Below are 17,614 nucleotides of genomic sequence, written 5' to 3'. Positions count from 1 at the left end.
TCACATAACCATAACCATACTTGAGACCATCAACCGTATCCCGAAACGTCATTGACATAACAATACTATGATAATAATCCAACAAAACCATGGAAAACCACTAAAAAGACCATAACCATAAACTATAAAGCCGTAATAAAAGTGTAAAATATGTCCATCCTTAGGGAGAATTCGACATCGGCACTCTCTCTACAGCACTCTGGATCCACTCAAAAAGGTTCTTCTTTAGTCTGTCCACATCTTCATGCTTAAACCATCCTTTTGAAAGCTGAAAAAAAGAATGTTAGTCTTTAATTACTCACAAGCTAACACCCTTCATAATATAAATGATTATTTAAACCCACCCAAGTTTTGGGTCGACAATCATCCAATCCTCCTTTGATTAGAAACCACATGACTGCCATCACATAAAATCCGCAGTCATACGCATTTGGCTGTTGTGGAATCTGCATCCAAACAACCATATGAGTTCCTAATTATAGCTAGTTATTATAGATAATTGCTTCTAAGAGATATCTACCTCATAAGACTCGCATCCTATTTCTTCTGTTGGATTCAAAAGCTCCATTTTAACGATTGGATCACTACAGAAACTACCAAAATGGACAAGTGTCCTAAAAAAATGCCACTTTTTAGAGATCTGTGTAATAGGTACAACTTATAAATGCTTGAAATATCATAACATACCTGTATAGATGGTCGTGATACTTTTGTGACGAGCGCATACCAAGGGAGTCAAAACTTAAAATACAAGAACGCCTCCTTGGTAGGCTAGGCAATCGCATACAATGAGGATTGTAGAGAACAAGCAAAGTCCAATGTGCCCTAAATTTTTCATAGCGTTAGAAAAACAAAGCTTTCCACCTAGATACTTTGTGCCTAAATGATATATACTTTGAGCACAAAATATATTACTTTACCTATCAATGACAGGAAAGAATGTGAAGACTTTACGCCCAAGATCGGGCGTACCCAAAAAATTAGCCATTGTATTCTCGTTTTTTTGTTTTCGGCCAAGGAACGCTCGCCATAGGCTATCCACAAACCACGTTTGCTCTAGCACATTGACCGACAATGTATTTTCCATCCATCTATATAAGATACAATGCACTATTATACACAAAAATTGATGATTATTTAGAAAAAATCATAAGGTCTGTGTAAGAGATACTCACAAGGCAAAAACATTCATTGTATTTGTAGACGCCTCAACATTAATTGTGTCTTGCACAATTGACGCATGAAGATCGACCGCCAATTTAAAGCGGGTAGACTTCATGTGAAAGACTACTCCTCCACTAAATAACCATTTTAAGAAAATAAGATTCTAAGCTCAAACAAGAGAACATTCAAACATTGAATAATAAAGAGAGCTAACCTCTCTGCAAAAGCATCGGGACTGGGACTTTTGCAGTCGAAACTCCCAGAACAAACTTTGATGTCTACATGAGCATCTTCTTTTGCATTGGGAAACTTGGGCTACCAAAATGTCTATATAAGATTTCTAAAAGTCTTTGCATTACAACATAGAAAACTAAAGGTTTTTAGGTACCTGCTGACACTCATGTATGATGTCTTCTTTTGAATGACGAGATCCGGATGGTAGAGACATATCTAATGTCCGCTTTCTTTTCACTCGTAATTTACGAGGAGCTAAAGGTGGATCTTCGACTGGACTAGTCTCCATTTGCTATTATTTTATGAAAACAAGGTTATAAGTCCTATACTAAGAAAAGAGAGAGAGAGGGAGAGAGAGAGAGAGAGAGAGCAAGAAAAGGTAGCACACATAATAACTTACAGGTGTATCTGGCTCCTCTTTGGTTTCTTCTTCTACATCGGGGACATCTGTTTCTTCTACATCAGGGACATCTGTTTTTGTAGTACAATTGCGTCTCTATCATAAAAACTAGGTGTATTAGAATGTAGGTATGTAGTTTATAACCATGTATAACTAAATGCAATGATAGCCTACCCATTTCTCGTATCCTTCTGTAACACGCTCTTGCACCAACTTTCTGCGTGATTCATTCCTTGAGTCCCATGTCGCCATCCTGATTTTGACATAGTTATGTACCCATTCCTCTTTAGACCCTGTCTTCTCCTTTAAGAGGTTCCATCTCCATTCTCCCTCTTTTATTTTGCTCTTCTCGTGCGCCTTTCTAGCATTTTTTGCTTTTAGCTCCTCGTTGTAAAACCGCGTCTCACTTTGGACACGCGATCTATCCGACTTTGATTTAGTCGGTCTCTCTTGCGCTTTTGGGCGACCCATTGGAAGAGGCGGGAGTACTATATTAGTACACGCATGTTTTGTTTCAAGGTGGCGTTTCATATCCACCCTTTTCTCGAAACGTTGACTTTTATCTATGCATACTTGAGAGGCAAGGCAATGTCGCCACCATTTGCCATCCTCGTCTTGTACCAATTTGAATAGAGCATGTTCCTAAAATACATCAAGCTTCTAACATCAAACAAACCCTAAACCCTAAATCTATCTACAACACATAAAATCTACCAACTTTGAGAGAAAATCCTTAGTTACGCGTGCATATGTCCTAACATTTCACATATGCAAGGCTATGCGTATCTCTTCATAAATTCAAAGAGAGTATGCTAGCCTGCGGATTATCCCTTAAACATCACCTCTCTCTCTCTCTCTCTCTCTCTCTCTCGTGGCAAACACACACGCTTATGTGTATCGTGTATACATGAAGATCCCTACCTCCATGGCTCGAAGAAGAGTTATCGATCGTATTTGTTCGTGCAAGTTCTTCCTTGGCTTGTGTATGCAAACTATATTGACACAAAAGCTTCAATACATTAGGCCTCAAGCTATGGATTCAATTTCCTTAAAATGTTCAAGACACATGGCTATGGCGAAGACCTACACTGAAAAGCTAAAAGTATTTTTATGATCAAACTAGTACACAACAATATATTGATCCACGTTTTGATTAGGAATAGATATATCTAGCATCCACTGTTCTGCTATAGCATCCGCATTTGCGCATGTCACATTTTTACATGCCCATGTCACAAAAGTGAGCATTAGATATCCATAGTGGGAAATTTTCTAAGAACACATGCTCTCATGTCCAGTTGACATAGATGGCATGAATAAACAAGTTAATAAACAGATTTCCAAAGGACAATCATACACTCATACACACCTCAGAAGCAACATAAACATAATGTCCAACAGCAATTGGTTACCATAAGAGAACATAAAACATACTATGCCAACTATGCTGAGCTTCCTTCCAGCCTCACCATGTAGCACTATCAATACAGTCAACACTGAATGTCCTGACACAAACACACATACATGCACAGACAGGCAACCCACTCTAGCTGCATGGGTACATGTGTGGATGGCTGAACACAGCTAACCTGGAGACCCTACATATAACAAGCCATTAACACTCTGAAGAAGAGGGACTTACATTTCCAGCTACGGAACTACAGTGCTTCCATGAACTCGCATCCAAACAATAAATAATACGCTTACACCTAAACTGTTACGCAGATGGTTAATGAAGAGGGGTTCCCACTTTCAATTCTCGAATCCCCCCTCTTTTCACATATGAATCCCGAAATACCTGCAAGGTATCCTCCCGTGTGTGTGTGTGTGTGTGTGTATACTGTTACGGAGGCCCATTATGTGTGTTCCAATCCCTTGAAGTTTACACAAATTGCCGCCTCTGTAATTTCCCATTCTCTGGATTACTACAGCATCGTGGGCTTCAGCAGGGAAGGTCTACTAGCTAAGCGCGGTTGGGGGCAGTCCTTTTTATATAGTCGGCCATGGTGCACAGAAAACGCAGATGCCTGCTGCTTTGTTCACATAAAACGCAGATTCCCTATCATAGTTATACAAGGGTACTTAAGGCCAAGCAAATATTCAAAAACGTGATTAGGATGTGGATAAAACGCAGATTCCTAATCATGTATCCCTTTGATAAAGATAAGTACCTCAGCTTGCACAGAAAACGCAGATGCTTGCCCCCTAAACCCTGCTGCTTTGTTCACATAAAACGCAGATTCCTAATCATAGGGATACAAGGGTACTTAAGGCCAAGCATATATTCAAAAACGTGATTAGAAAACGCAGATCCCTTTGTGCACAGAAAACGCAGATGCCTGCTGTTAGATAAAGACGAGTACCTCAGCTTCAAGGGCGCACAGACATGGTTATACAGGCGGCGAGCTGCTGGCGTTCGTCCGTCGCAGGAGACTGTGCCTTGGCGTGGTTGGCGGGCGCACAGACGAGGCTTCAGATATGGCGCTGCTCCAGCTTGGATGTCACCACACTGCCCGCCCCACACTCCCCGACCATCATTCGATCGGCCACCCTCAAAACGTCCCGAGATTAAATTTTAAATCGGACGGCCTCCATTCAACCCGCTTTGCAGTCCGTTGATCCCATGGCCTCAGCCCGTGTTAGATAAAGACGAGGCTAGCTTTTAAGACAGCCCTTTTCCGCCCTTTATGGCTCGCTCATTGTCATTGATGAGCTTCGTTTTTCTCCCTCTTCTTTTAAGACTCGAGCCTTGAGGTCTCAATCTCCATCAATGCCACTGCCACCTCAGAGCCTTAAATTTGAAGCCTATTTTGGGCTTCAAATAACACCTGTTGCAATGTTCAAATTCACCCAAGGTTGCAACAATGAAACCCTTGTAGGTTGCCCAAGTAACAATGAAATCCATTTTTTGGTCCAAAGTTGTATGGGTACACACACATAAATTAAATTATTTTATCAAACACTAAAAACTTATAACCTTTCAAGAATCAATGATAAAATATATGGATTTTGTGGCCCGGCACCTCCTTGCTTTGCCACCACCTCCTAGCAAATAATGTCCATGGTACTCTTGTTTAGTAGCATGTTGCCTCAGTGCTTGCACAAATTCCACATGTTGTTTGGCATTGTATCACTTTTAGCCTTGCCTATCTACGCTCTTAGCATGTCTTAGAAGCCTCACACAAACCCTTGCTACAAGCAAATCTCCAACATCTCTTCTTTTCGAAAGCAAGCAAATGTAGTAACACTACTATTGCTAATAGGACAACATTCGTGATGTTCTAGTCAGGATCCTTTTTTATCCACAATGCACAAATGCTCACATCTTTATACGATGCACAAAAGCCTTTGCTATTCACGATGAAGACCATGTTGTTTCTTTTATGAAACCGTGCCTTGGGCTTCAAATTTAAGGCATGCTCTAAAGTCTCTTAGAGAGACAAGAGTAAGAGATATCAATGTCAGAAATAAACTTTTTTTCTAACCAGTGGAAAAGTCAATCGGTTTTCATTGCAAAAATCCATAGATTAATCGGTTTTATAACTAAAATATTAAAATACATAGATTAATCGACTTTATAACTAAAATATTAAAATTTTTGATTTATAAATTTAAGGCTAGGCATAATTTCAATTGTTTTTTCTTAATTTAAACCGTAAAAATTACACTAAAGGATGGTTTTTCCTCACACTGGGAGATAATGATGAGGGAGCAATGTAACGATGCCATGACTCCCATGAGCAGTGCTTGAGAAAAAACATTTTTATGAACCAATAGAAAAACCTTCTACTCCACACTCTATTCATGATTTTAGAAGGTCAACCAGTTTTTAAAGACATCAATTTTTCTCGTTTGGTTGATTTAAGGCAAACTAAGATTTAAATCCTTTTGTCCAAGAAAGATACAATTTTAAGACACACATTGCAAGTAATTCTCGGTACACAATGGAGATGAAAATTGAAAGGAGGACTTACATATTGTGTGTTTGCATTTGTAGATGGGTTTATCGTCTCACCTGAATTTTCTTGATATTCATAAGTTATAACTCGTAATCATTACTTCAACAAACACATTACAAATTTCCTTGATATGCATAAGTTGTAACTTGTACTCATTACTTCAACAAACACATTACAAATTTTACAAAATCACTGGTCTAAGCTTTTGTGTAATAATCATGAGTGACAAGACTAAAAAATATACTTATCATATAAGTTCTTTCGTAGGTATCTTTGAACTAATCCTTCCAACTTTCTTTAACTCATTTGGATATCTGCAAATTCCAACCACAATGATGCAATCAACAATAGCTAATTTAACCATACATCACAACTTAGATGCAATATTTAAAGATCCAAACTATACATGATCATAATGTTGTAATAAAAAAGAGTTAAACTACACATGGCCATCTATAAATCCTATCGCAAGCATTAAAGAGGAAGTGCTTATATCATGTGACAGTTTTGGCCTCAAATTAGGTAGGGTACTCTTGTATACAACATAATTTTTTTAAAAAATAGTGCTTACATTATTAAAAAAAAGACAACAAAAACTTTAGTGGTGAAATAAAGAAGTAAAAAGAATAACAAATACATTTTTTGTTAGAGCGACATGAATAAAATATTTTAAGAGAAAATAGAAGAAAACCTTTGAAATTTAAAAATTAAAATGAAAAAGTCAATATATGAAATAAAATAAATACAACCTAAAGAAAAAAAGGGAAGGGGGGATAGAGAGAGAGAGAGAGAGAGAGAGAGAGAGAGAGAGAGAGAGAGAGAGAGAGAGAGATTGTTACAATACAATACTAGAATCTACCCAATCTCAACTTAGCATTTTTATAATCTAAGTATGAGACGTTATCATCATTGACCAAAATGCGAGGTTACTTTTATTAGAAGTTATGTCTTTACATGCCTATATCCTACTTAGAATACTTAGAAAAGTAAAAAACACTAAATTATAAAAAGGAGCATACGAGTTCAATAAGAGAGAAACATACTTGGTTTATAAGAAAATAAAATATGAAAAGTGAAGATAACATTTTTAGGGGAGAGAGAGAGAGAGAGAGAGAGAGAGAGAGAGATGCATGTACACTTTATTACAACTTCTCACCCCATCACAGACCTGCATAAAAATAGTAAATTTTATCAAATTTTAATAAAACTTCTTACCTTGCAATGTCCCCAAAGAGATGCCTACTTGTTTTAGTTCCACTTCTCCACATATTAATGCCCTTTGAGAAATCCATATCTCTTAACCTCGGCCCTTCAATGGATATTCTCATTAGAGCATCATCATTTCTTGTATGTCATTGATTTCACTACTTTTTTTATTAGCCTCTTTCACAAGATGTTGTAATATAACATTGCAACATTACAATGTTAGCCAACCTCAATAAAATTGGACCCTTCTCTCTCATTGTTGAGTTTCTTTTGATGAAAACTCACGTGTCTTTTAAACTCGAATCATTTCATTCCGAAGGTGCTTGGAGTTTAAAGAGTATTGAAATTCTCGTTTCGTTTCAAAATTTCTTACTATTGTTTCAAAGGTCTCACCTAGTACACCAACATTTTCCTCACCATAAAATGTTACTAGCTTCTCTATCTTAGAATTCCCAAAGTCTCTACATGATTCTCTTTTCTTGATGGAAAATTGCATAGCCAAAGCTTTGAAACAACCCAATATGTTATTATCACAAAATCTTTCTTTTATGTTTTCTATATATTTGACTCAACAAATGAGTTTTGAAACTTTATACAATCATCCAAATCAGATCCATCAATCTTTCTATGAATATGAATATCCCCTATGTGTCACCTTTTATGGAGGTGCATAGAGCATATAGTTGACCATCAACAAGAGGTCCATAATTAGGAATGATATGAAAGTTGAATTGGTCATGGGTCGATGCATTGCTATCAACCTCAAGATCCAATATAGAATACATTTCTAAATCCTTAATGTTAAGCTCAATAAATCCAACCACACATGTAACATCCATAACAGTTGAATCGGTCATGGGTCAATGCATTGCTATCAATTGCATTGCTATCAACCTCCGGATTATCTAGTTAAAAATATATTTCTAAATCCTTAATCTTAATCTCAATAAATCCAACCATGGCTATAACATCCACAAAAGTACTTTGAAAAACTTTTTTTTAACGTAGCAAATCTATCTAAAACATCAAACAAAAAATGAAGATTATACATAAACTCAAATCTACAAATCTTTCAAAGTGTGTCCTATTTTGACTCTTGGTAATTCTAACAAGGCCTCATATGAATCACACACCTTTTTAACAAGAATTACTCTACTTAACCAACATACCTTATTAAGACGACTCATGTGCCAAATTGCACAATCAAATTCCCCTTGTAAGGCTTTTAGCATGAATTTTTGAAGGGAGCTCTTTGAGAAGAGTGATGCAATAAAGTTCATGCAAGCATTAATTTCCTCGGGTACTTTTGATTTTTTGACTTCTTTTGATTGCTTGACTACTCTACTAAGCACAAGATTGTTCTATGGGCAATACAGTGGATGCTTATCTCGTAAATGGATTATCTTTCGTCAAATGAGTAGATAAACTAGTATGAGGCCCAAGCTCCATTTGACCCAAAGAAAACTATATTTTGAATGTATCAAGTCTATGACTTGATAAAAGTTGAGTGCACGCATCATAAAAAAAGATATTGTTCCAATCGGTAGAAGTTCTAAGAATACTAAAAATATGGTCACAAGCTCAAAATTTTCAAGAGACGATGCAAAGATACTCAAATTTTGGTTTGTTCCTATGTCTGTAGTCTCATCCATAATTTCTATGTCTGTAGCCTCATCCATCATTAAACTAAAAAAAGGTGACATTCTTAATCTACCAAGCTGTGATTTCAGCAAAAAGTCACTGATATATGTTGCATAAACATTACAAAAACCTTATCATTATGATACATTTCAAATGGGAAGGTAGAATAACTTAAAAAATAATAGCAATTCCAAAAGTGAAGCATACTTACTAAATGATTTTGCAACATGATAAGTTGTAGCAAAGAGATTCATAGTCGTACGCTTAGATTTATCTTTGCTCTTCTCCACAACGATTGTTAAGAACTTTATTGGTGCTACACTGATAAGAAACAAGTTATAAGAACTTGATTTGGCATGATCAAAAAAAGAGTTCTAATTTGAATATTTACTCTAAGCTAGATTTACAAAACTCACTCTTGCATTTTGCATCAGCTTTGCAAAAATGACAAAAATATGGCATACATTCTATTGAAATATGCCCAATCAAATGTTTTTACCCATGCTTCATTCCAATAACTTTTTGCTTTTTTCTTTTCAGTGTCTCCAGGTCCTTGACAAGATCATCCTTCCCTTTAAACTTCTCATTCTCTGCTTCAGCTATATCATGATCTCAGCAATTGTAGATATATTCTGATTACTTACTTTTCTTTTTTTAGACCTAGATGGTGCATTAAATTGTGTGTCCTTCCTTGTGAATCCATGCATCCTAAGCAAAGATGATTGCAAAAAGTTAGACATTGTGTGTCCTTCCTTGTGAATCCATGCATCCTAAGCAAAGATGATTGCAAAAAGTTAGACATTGTTATATCTATACACGAGATCCACGTGCTCGATGAGCTATGATAAAGAGATCTCTATATTTCACACTACACTAAACTTTGCATTTTTCACACTCCACTAAACTTTGTCTCTTATAGATGCAACTCTCAAAAGGAGCATATGCACATGTAGCCAAGATACTAAAATAGAAAAATTAATATGAAATATGCATGAAACTATTGCATGCAAGTCTCAAGAGGAGCGTACATGCATAGGTAGGCAAGAGATTTAAATAGTGAAAGTAATATGAATACATCCAGTTTTTGCATGAGAAATGCATAGAAGTAAAACATGTGCCATGGTTTTTGTTAGACATTTATGGGAGTACTATAGTGAGGCCATGTACTGATGCCATGAGCACTTTTGTCCCACTGGGATTTTTCCCATAGTCATCCAGGTGTGAATAGATAGATTAGGGTTAGTAGCTAGTATATAAGCAACCACATCTATTGTTTAGGGTTGCTACGCATTCCTTTGTGCTTGTAGAGAGCTTTATCTCTCTACTTTTTGAGCTAGTCATTCTCTCACATACTCGACACCCTTGTGTCCTTCTTATTGAGCATTTTGTGTGTAGGTTCACTGACATTGTGAGCTAACAGGGGTATCAAAGCTTTCATTAAAGCTTGTTTTGATTGCACTCTAAAGCCTCCATAGGTTTTGGAGCTCTATAACAAAGACTGCCAAAGACCTTTTGTCCATTGTGAGCTTCTGCAAATATCTATAGAGGAGCAATCTAGCTGTCAATATCCCATCTCCAATAGTAGATTGTAGGCAATGACTCTATCTCCAAAAAGCAACTAGACCGTCAACGTCTAGCTTAAAGGCTACTATGTGCTTGATCTGTGAAGAAGGTGACTATTTTCTCCTTGGTTTTACTTCCAATAGTGAGAAGAGAAGGTGGTAGAAGGCAGCTTCTTCACTGATTGTAAATGAATTCAATAGGTACTAAATGTGTCATCTTCTGTTTGTTCATTGTGCAGCATATGCTGTGTGCGATAGTTATCATCTCCATTAACTCACATGAACTGATACATGGTTGTTGATAACCCATCAGGACATTTCAGATGTCATTTGGAGGGCCTTTTGGAAGACTGAGAAAATAGAGCACAACCAATGAGGAAAAAGCCAATGTAACATTGAAAAATAGCTCAATTCATTGAAAAAATTCAAAAAATAGTCACCTTCACATTCAATGAGGGTATCTTTTTTTAAAATGGCCAAGTACGTGTACATTCAATGCAGGTATCTGTTTCAAATGAGGTAGAGTTACTTTAAATACGACTTACGTCATCATTGGATAAGAAAAAACACTTCGAAGCTAAACTTTGTAGACACTTGAGCCTATACATTTCTTTTGATGGTTTTTTTGTGTAGAATTTGGTGCTTTTGACATCACCATTGCATCCATAGCGGCCAAAAACCCCCACAACAACTTTTGAATCACTTAAATCAGACACCCAAAGAGGTAGAAATGACCAACACAAGGGGAGAACTGACTCATAGCCAATTGACGTGCATAGAGGCCTTGACCAAGTTCTCCCCTTGTGTTGGTTGTTTCCGCCTCTCCAAGTGTCTGATTTAAGTGATTCAAAAGTCGTTCTGGGGGTTTTTGGCCACTTCGAACGTAATGGTGATGTAAAAGTTATTCTGGAGAGACAAAAAAGGAGTTTGTGAATTTCTTACAAGGCCCTACAAATGACCTCCAAAATTTCCTAATGTATCACATGAAATATAATCTTTGTAATCGTCCTTGATCTAGGTCGAATACAATCGACAATCAAAGCTTTGCAAGTGTCACTACTAGCCATTGGGGGCTGTAGCGAGGTGTTAAAAATATACACCGTCGCTTAAACGATGACGAATGCGTCGCTTAAGCGACGTTAAATTTTTTTTAAAAAAACCCCTCGCTTATGCGATGCTTTTTGTTGCTATCACGTAAGTGACGCTCTTGAATGACGTCTGTTGCAACGCTTGCAGACTGACTAGCGTCGCATAAGCGACGTTACCCATTTTAATACTCCCGCGCACCGAGAACCTCATTTCTGTTCGACTGCGCGGCGGGAGAGAGAGAACGCATTTGTGATCATCTCATCGATTGGGCGGCGAGAGCACGGAGAGGTAAGATTGTGTGTTTGTATGTATGTATGTGTGTGTGTGTATGTAGTACAACTGAGAGCATGCGTCTCTCTCTCTCTCTCTCTCTCTATATATATATATATATATATATATATATATATATATATGAGAGAGAGAGACGCACGCTCTCTCTCTCTCTCTCTATATATATATATATATATATATAGAGAGAGAGAGAGAGAGAGAGAGAGAGAGAGAGGGAGAGAGAGAGAGAGTATATATATATATATATATATATCTACTCTCTTTCTCTTTCTATATATATATATATATACTCTCTCTCTCTCTCCCTCTCTCTCTATATATATATATATATACTCTCTCTCTCTCTCCCTCTCTCTCTATATATATACTCTCTCTCTCTCTCCCTCTCTCTCTCTCTCTCTCTCTCTCTATATATATATATATATATATATACTCTCTCTCTCTCCCTCTCTCTCTCTCTCTCTATATATATATATATATATATACTCTCTCTCTCTCTCTCTATATATATATATACTCTCTCTCTCTCTCCCTCTCTCTCTCTCTCTCTCTCTCTATATATATATATATATATATATATATATAGAGAGAGAGAGAGAGAGAGAGAGAGAGAGGGAGGGAGATTTGATTTGATATTTACGTCCGGTTGGCTTGTACTGTAGTGCTCCCAGTATTTCGTGTTTACATATTTGCAATAGTAGTCAAATTTGGACCGGTGTATGGTCGTTTGCCATTTGATGTGGAGGGAATCTAGTATGGCTATGTCAAAATTCAGCATATGTTCACCTTCTTTTCCTTTGTCAATCGGCATGTCTACATATGCTTCCACTTTCCATTTAGCAAACCATTTTCTGATGTCTTGAATGAGACTAGAAGCTATAAATTTACTCTTCTTAGTCTTTTGTCACACCCAGTTTCCCGTGCCATGCAGGGGATGCGAGTGATGGGCATCAATTTGACTTTCATGATGTATGTAAACATCCTTTTCAAAGCCTTTATCTCTACAGGCATATTTCCAGTTTCCAAGAGCAACACTGAGTATGGTGTAGTTTACTTGACGCCCAATTGTCTCCATAGAAACTTCTTTTGTATCTTTTCGATCTCATTCCATGTGTGGGCTGAACTGCTAGCACCCCAAACTTCCACCCCATATAAAAGGGTTTGCACTATACATGTGTCAAAAATGATGGCCTTTATCTCCCAGCGTCTAATAGTTTTTTGCATGCACATGTTTTCAAATTGATAGTACTTGGCGTGCCCGGCATCAATTCTGTTTTGTGCACATTGTCTCCAAGCATAGTTAGATGGGATATCTATCCCCAAGTACTTGAAACTGTTCACTTGTTCAATTTCCTGTCCTCGATATTTGAGCATAGGCTGATTTTCCTTCTTATGAGTACTCACTATTATGAACTTTGTCTTGTTCACATTCACGGAAAGACCGGTGGCTTCACAGAAAGCATGAATCACATCTACCAATCTTTGCAAAGCTATTATGTCATGTGCAAAAAGAACCATGTCATCTGCATATATGAGTAGTAAGAGTGTGAGCATTCTGATGGCTGGCCCTTCCCTGTCTTCTTCTAATGTTGGAGGCATGTAGTCCTCTAGTTGGTCTATGCATAATCCAAAGAGTGTGGGGGACAGAGGGCAATCTGTTTTACTCCCATGTTGCTTGAAAATTCTATGGAGAAACCTATGTGTGTTTTTAATTGGCATCTGACCTGTTGATATAGTTGTGCACCGCAACTCGAAGATGCATGGGAACCCCAATATGTTCCATTCTTTGCCATAGACCGGCTCTTGGAATTGTATCAAATGCTTTTGTGAAATCTACAAAACAACAATGCAGATTTTTCCCTTTCAGCCTGCTCTCTTCCATTAGAACTCTGAGCGAGATGAGATGATCAATGGTGCTGTGCTTGGGTCTAAAGCCCGCTTGCCCCTTGGCCCGTTTGCCATTTGTTTCTACCCATGAGCTTATGGTTTGTTCCAGAATGCTCCCCAAGAGTTTTGACATACAAGACCCCACCATGATAGTGCGATAGTTAGTGGGCTGATTTGCATCTCCTTTCTTGAATAGTGCTTTGATCCAATTTTTTTGCCAATCTATGGGCAGCCCTTGTGTGATGGCTTTATTAAGAAGCCCACATATCCATTGCCGTGTCCGGTTACCTGTCCATTTAAGCATCTCCGAATTAAAATGGAGCGTGTCGGGTGCTTTATCGTTGGCTAATTTTTTTATGCCTTTTGTAACCGTCTTGAAATCTAAATATTCTCCTATCTGAGTGTTATTGCACATGTCCGGCATTCCTTTGGCATCTTTATGTACATACAATTGTGCGACATATGTAAGCATGTCCTCCGGGCTTATGTCTCCTATATATCTTGCGTGTGGCTGCTTGTTGGATATCCCATATGCAGGTGGCTCCCCATTTGTAATATTCAATGTTCAGTGGGGCTGATAGTATGCTGTTGTGGTTTGCCGGTGTATGTATGTATTGATCCAAGCAATCAGCCATAGCCTATATTTTCCTGAGCATTCCATAGCCTCCAGTGAGCTTGTTTTTGACTGCATGATTGTGCATGCGACCTAACTTGTATCTCTCTGTGTTGGGTTTTCTATTGGGTTTACATGAGATGGTACCATCCATGGGTAAAACGTCTCACTGCTTTGATCAATTTGATGCTCCCACGTTATTAACCATTGCATGGGTGTAGTGGGGTCTGTGTTGAGTTCCATGAAATCCCCATACTCACCAAAAATGAAACATACACAAGTATTCCAATGTTCTTGTTGATTGTGCTCGTCCTCTACGTTAATCATGCCATTATTTGAGACGATCCAATGCAACATTCTAGAACGCCAAACTTGATGGCACCCAAGCTTAGTTGTGTTGTGGGTGGCATATTCGTGTGTTTCAATGCTATATGCCGCGTAACATACCTGAGAATCTGACCGCCTGTTTGTCATTGATGGCTTATGTATCATATCCCTGTGTGTGATGTTCAAGTGCCTGTGACAAGCTCCCCTTGCTTCACCTATGATTCCCACGTTCCATTGCATGACCTGCATGCTCCAATACTCCACAAAAGCACTATATGAATGTTGATGTCGATTTATGGTGAATCTAGCCTCTCTATACTCCATTATCACTAGTTTACGGGACTTATCCTTTATCCCGTCCAATGATCTCCCTGTCACACGTGGGGTGTTGCTTCCCTGTTAGGCCGTTTTGAATTGGCTTTCTTTCTCCATCCCAATCCCCATCTGGTTCAACATACCACCTTGCACCCTTCACATTGTCCTCTTCGTCCGCTTCATGGAAAACTATATTCACGAACAAACTCTTCCATGCATCCTTCTCCATCCTCCATTCCTCTGGTGGTTGCATCCTCTTGTTTTCGAAGGTTTTGTATCTCATCTGTTCATGAGGGTCGTCTCCTGGTAGGTTATCATGTATCTCCTGGCTCAGGTTTCGAGTTCCTTTCCAGCCAGAATCTATTCTACACCCACGATCTGTCCATGAGAACTCCATTGTCTGGCCGTCCCCATTCTCCTTTATCTGTGGGTGTTTGTTTTCTGCAGGGAAGTTCGCTCTGTGTCCCCAGGTTGTTGTTAGAATACGCAGCGGAGATGATGACCAGATCTGGGAACACAAGAGCAAAAAATGTATGCAGAAAAACAGCACAAGAGAGAGAGAGATGTAGGCGTGTAACTCTGCTCTGATATACACAAGAAGATCCCGATATGATACACTGAGTGGTATGGGCTGGGGGCCTATTTATATACCCCCAGATGGGCAATCGGCTTGCTAAAAAGGCCCTCTATGACTGTAGCAACAGTCGGCCAGCAGCACATGAAGGCCACGACTGCATACATCCAGTCGGCCAGTAGTGAGACACTCCACGACTAATGTCTGAGCAGTCGGCCAGGTACTGGGTCCTCAAGCCGCCTCAGGGCTGCCTCCCAAGCCACAGAAAAATGAAAAAAATAAGGGAAAAAATACGGAGAGCGGGAAAAAATGATAAAACACCTCATAAGGGCGGGCACACCCATAAATTGACTCCTCTCCAACAATCTATTAAGCTCCTCTCTAACAATGTAGTGAGCTCTTCTCTAACAATGTAGTGAGCTCTTCTCTAACAATGTATCTCTAGTCTAACATATAGTTGTTTTAAATATATAGATACGATGTGACCACACGGCCGTAAAGTGAGGTTGGCGATCATTGCTACGAGGCACTGGACTTTCTGGAGATACACTGTCAGAGGCCATGACAGATTATGTGGAGATGGATGATGCGGGTTTAGACGACGCGATTGAGATTCTTGGGAGATTCAGTATGCCCGTACGACCTGGAGAAGGTACATCCTCCCAGCCACATGCAGGAGTGGAGACGTCTTGGCATGCACATACTACTGCGCATCGGGAAGCTTCTTGATTGATAAAATAGTAATGTCATCCATTTTTTAAATATAGAATTCTTAATATATATATCCTTTTGATGTCCTTGTTTGCTTAGGACTCCTATCCCAGTTACATCACATCATGAGAGTTAGTGGCTTACTCTTGATGTACCTCCTAGTACTCAGGTGACACCTGATTCACAGGGTAGTGGCCGTTCCTCCCGCAGGTATATCTTTTATGGCGATTACGGATTAAATATCAAGTATTTTTTACGAACTCACATCTCAATATATGGTATGTTCGTATTGCGTGTAGGCGTCAACGGGCAGAGTACCACACCACCAGCCAGTGCCGATGCGCACGTGCACTGGGACTTTGGGTGTCACATGCGACATCACACCTGACGGGGGTATCCTTTAGGTCGGAGCCGGCATCGCCTCAGACGACGGATGAGAGATCTTTGCATGTCATATCTACAGTGAGTTCATATGCCATGGCAGTAAGTATTATTTAACATAAAGAATATGAATTATAGTTTTTTATTTGAATTACTAACTGACTTTATTTTGCAATGCAGCGATCAACTCGAGGATGATAAGAAATATGTCATCAACACACTGGAGATGGAGTTTGGGGCAGGATGGAGTCGGAAGTGGTTGTTGCTGAAACAATTGTGTAAACTCCTAAGTCATCGACGCGACAATGCACGGTAAGTAGAGAGAGAGAAATGAAACAAAATGAAATGCTATATTTACGTCTTCAAAAGGCCAAAATGACCTATGAGACCAAAAAGTTACCACCAGAGAGCTCTGATACCAATGGGTAGCATGGGGTGTGTTGCGATTAAGGGTACTGCGGGTAGTCACTGATGCTGTTGGAACTACTGCCAGAAGACTGCTGGCTTTGATGGTCTACTGCTAGGCCAAGTCGATCCAGGGAACCTTGCTTGATTGCGGGTACTAAAGGTTGAGATGCTGATACTGGGGTTGAAACGCGAAATAGAAGCCTTGGTAGAGGAGGGGAATCGAATCCCGATACGAACTTTCTTTCATTGAACTTGGAGCTAAAATTACCCTGTACACAGCTAGAGCAAGAAAAACGAGTCTGAGGGGAATCGAACCCCGACACTAGCCATATGAGGCTATCACACGAGACTCCCCACCACCACCACCCACCCTTGTTAGTAAGTTTATAAAAAAATAAAAAACAAGACTTCACAATGAATGATTTTGAGATTAAATCTTACCGATCCGTGAGTTGATACGTAAGACTAATGGTCCTCATCCTCATCTTTGAAATAAACCGTCAATAAAATTTCATTGTCATATCCTTGTTGACTTCTTCGAACTCCTCGATCATTAAATTTGTGTTCACGTTCATTTCCTCCGTAGGCTCAACATTCATTGTTTCCTCCTCTTCGGTGTCTGTAGTGTCAGAGTCTGGATCGTTGTCATTCTCATCACCTACAATGTCATCATGATCGACGGATAGAAGAATTCTACACCTCTCTGACGTCGATGTGTCTAGATTCAAGGATGTAATCAAATCATTCTGATCCGCTGTCTCAGAGTCAACGCTATCAAACAAGTGTCGACCTCTAGGTTGGACACGCACAACTTGCCACCATGGATGAGCATCTGTATTCTTGTAAAAGAAT

At 38.9% G+C, this 17,614-nt stretch overlaps 1 protein-coding gene across 3 annotated transcripts; it reads right to left on the bottom strand.

The window, feature by feature from the left end:
- Positions 1–92: 92 nt before the first annotated feature.
- Positions 93–4,435, bottom strand: LOC147639412 (uncharacterized). Of its 3 annotated transcripts, none has more exons than XM_086791078.1 (12): positions 4,162–4,435; positions 2,720–2,790; positions 1,973–2,440; positions 1,799–1,894; positions 1,553–1,690; positions 1,379–1,479; positions 1,176–1,298; positions 921–1,091; positions 688–825; positions 521–614; positions 345–446; positions 93–268 (listed from the first exon to the last, which is right to left on the bottom strand). In XM_086791078.1, the coding sequence occupies exons 2-12, from the start codon at positions 2,723–2,725 to the stop codon at positions 161–163; spliced, it is 1,545 nt and encodes a 514-aa protein (XP_086647204.1). In that variant the 5' UTR covers positions 2,726–2,790; positions 4,162–4,435; the 3' UTR covers positions 93–160. The 3 variants fall into 3 exon arrangements, with proteins under 3 accessions (XP_086647204.1, XP_086647220.1, XP_086647212.1); XM_086791094.1 differs by having other exon boundaries at positions 521–593; XM_086791086.1 differs by lacking the exon at positions 4,162–4,435 and having other exon boundaries at positions 2,720–3,954.
- Between the last annotated feature and the right edge of the window lie 13,179 nt (positions 4,436–17,614).

This window comes from Cibotium barometz, chromosome 4 (genome assembly GCF_041138505.1).
Source record: "Cibotium barometz isolate CiBa-2024 chromosome 4, ASM4113850v1, whole genome shotgun sequence".
Taxonomy (NCBI): Eukaryota; Viridiplantae; Streptophyta; class Polypodiopsida; order Cyatheales; family Cibotiaceae; genus Cibotium; species Cibotium barometz.
This window is presented reverse-complemented; position numbering and strand designations above follow the sequence as displayed.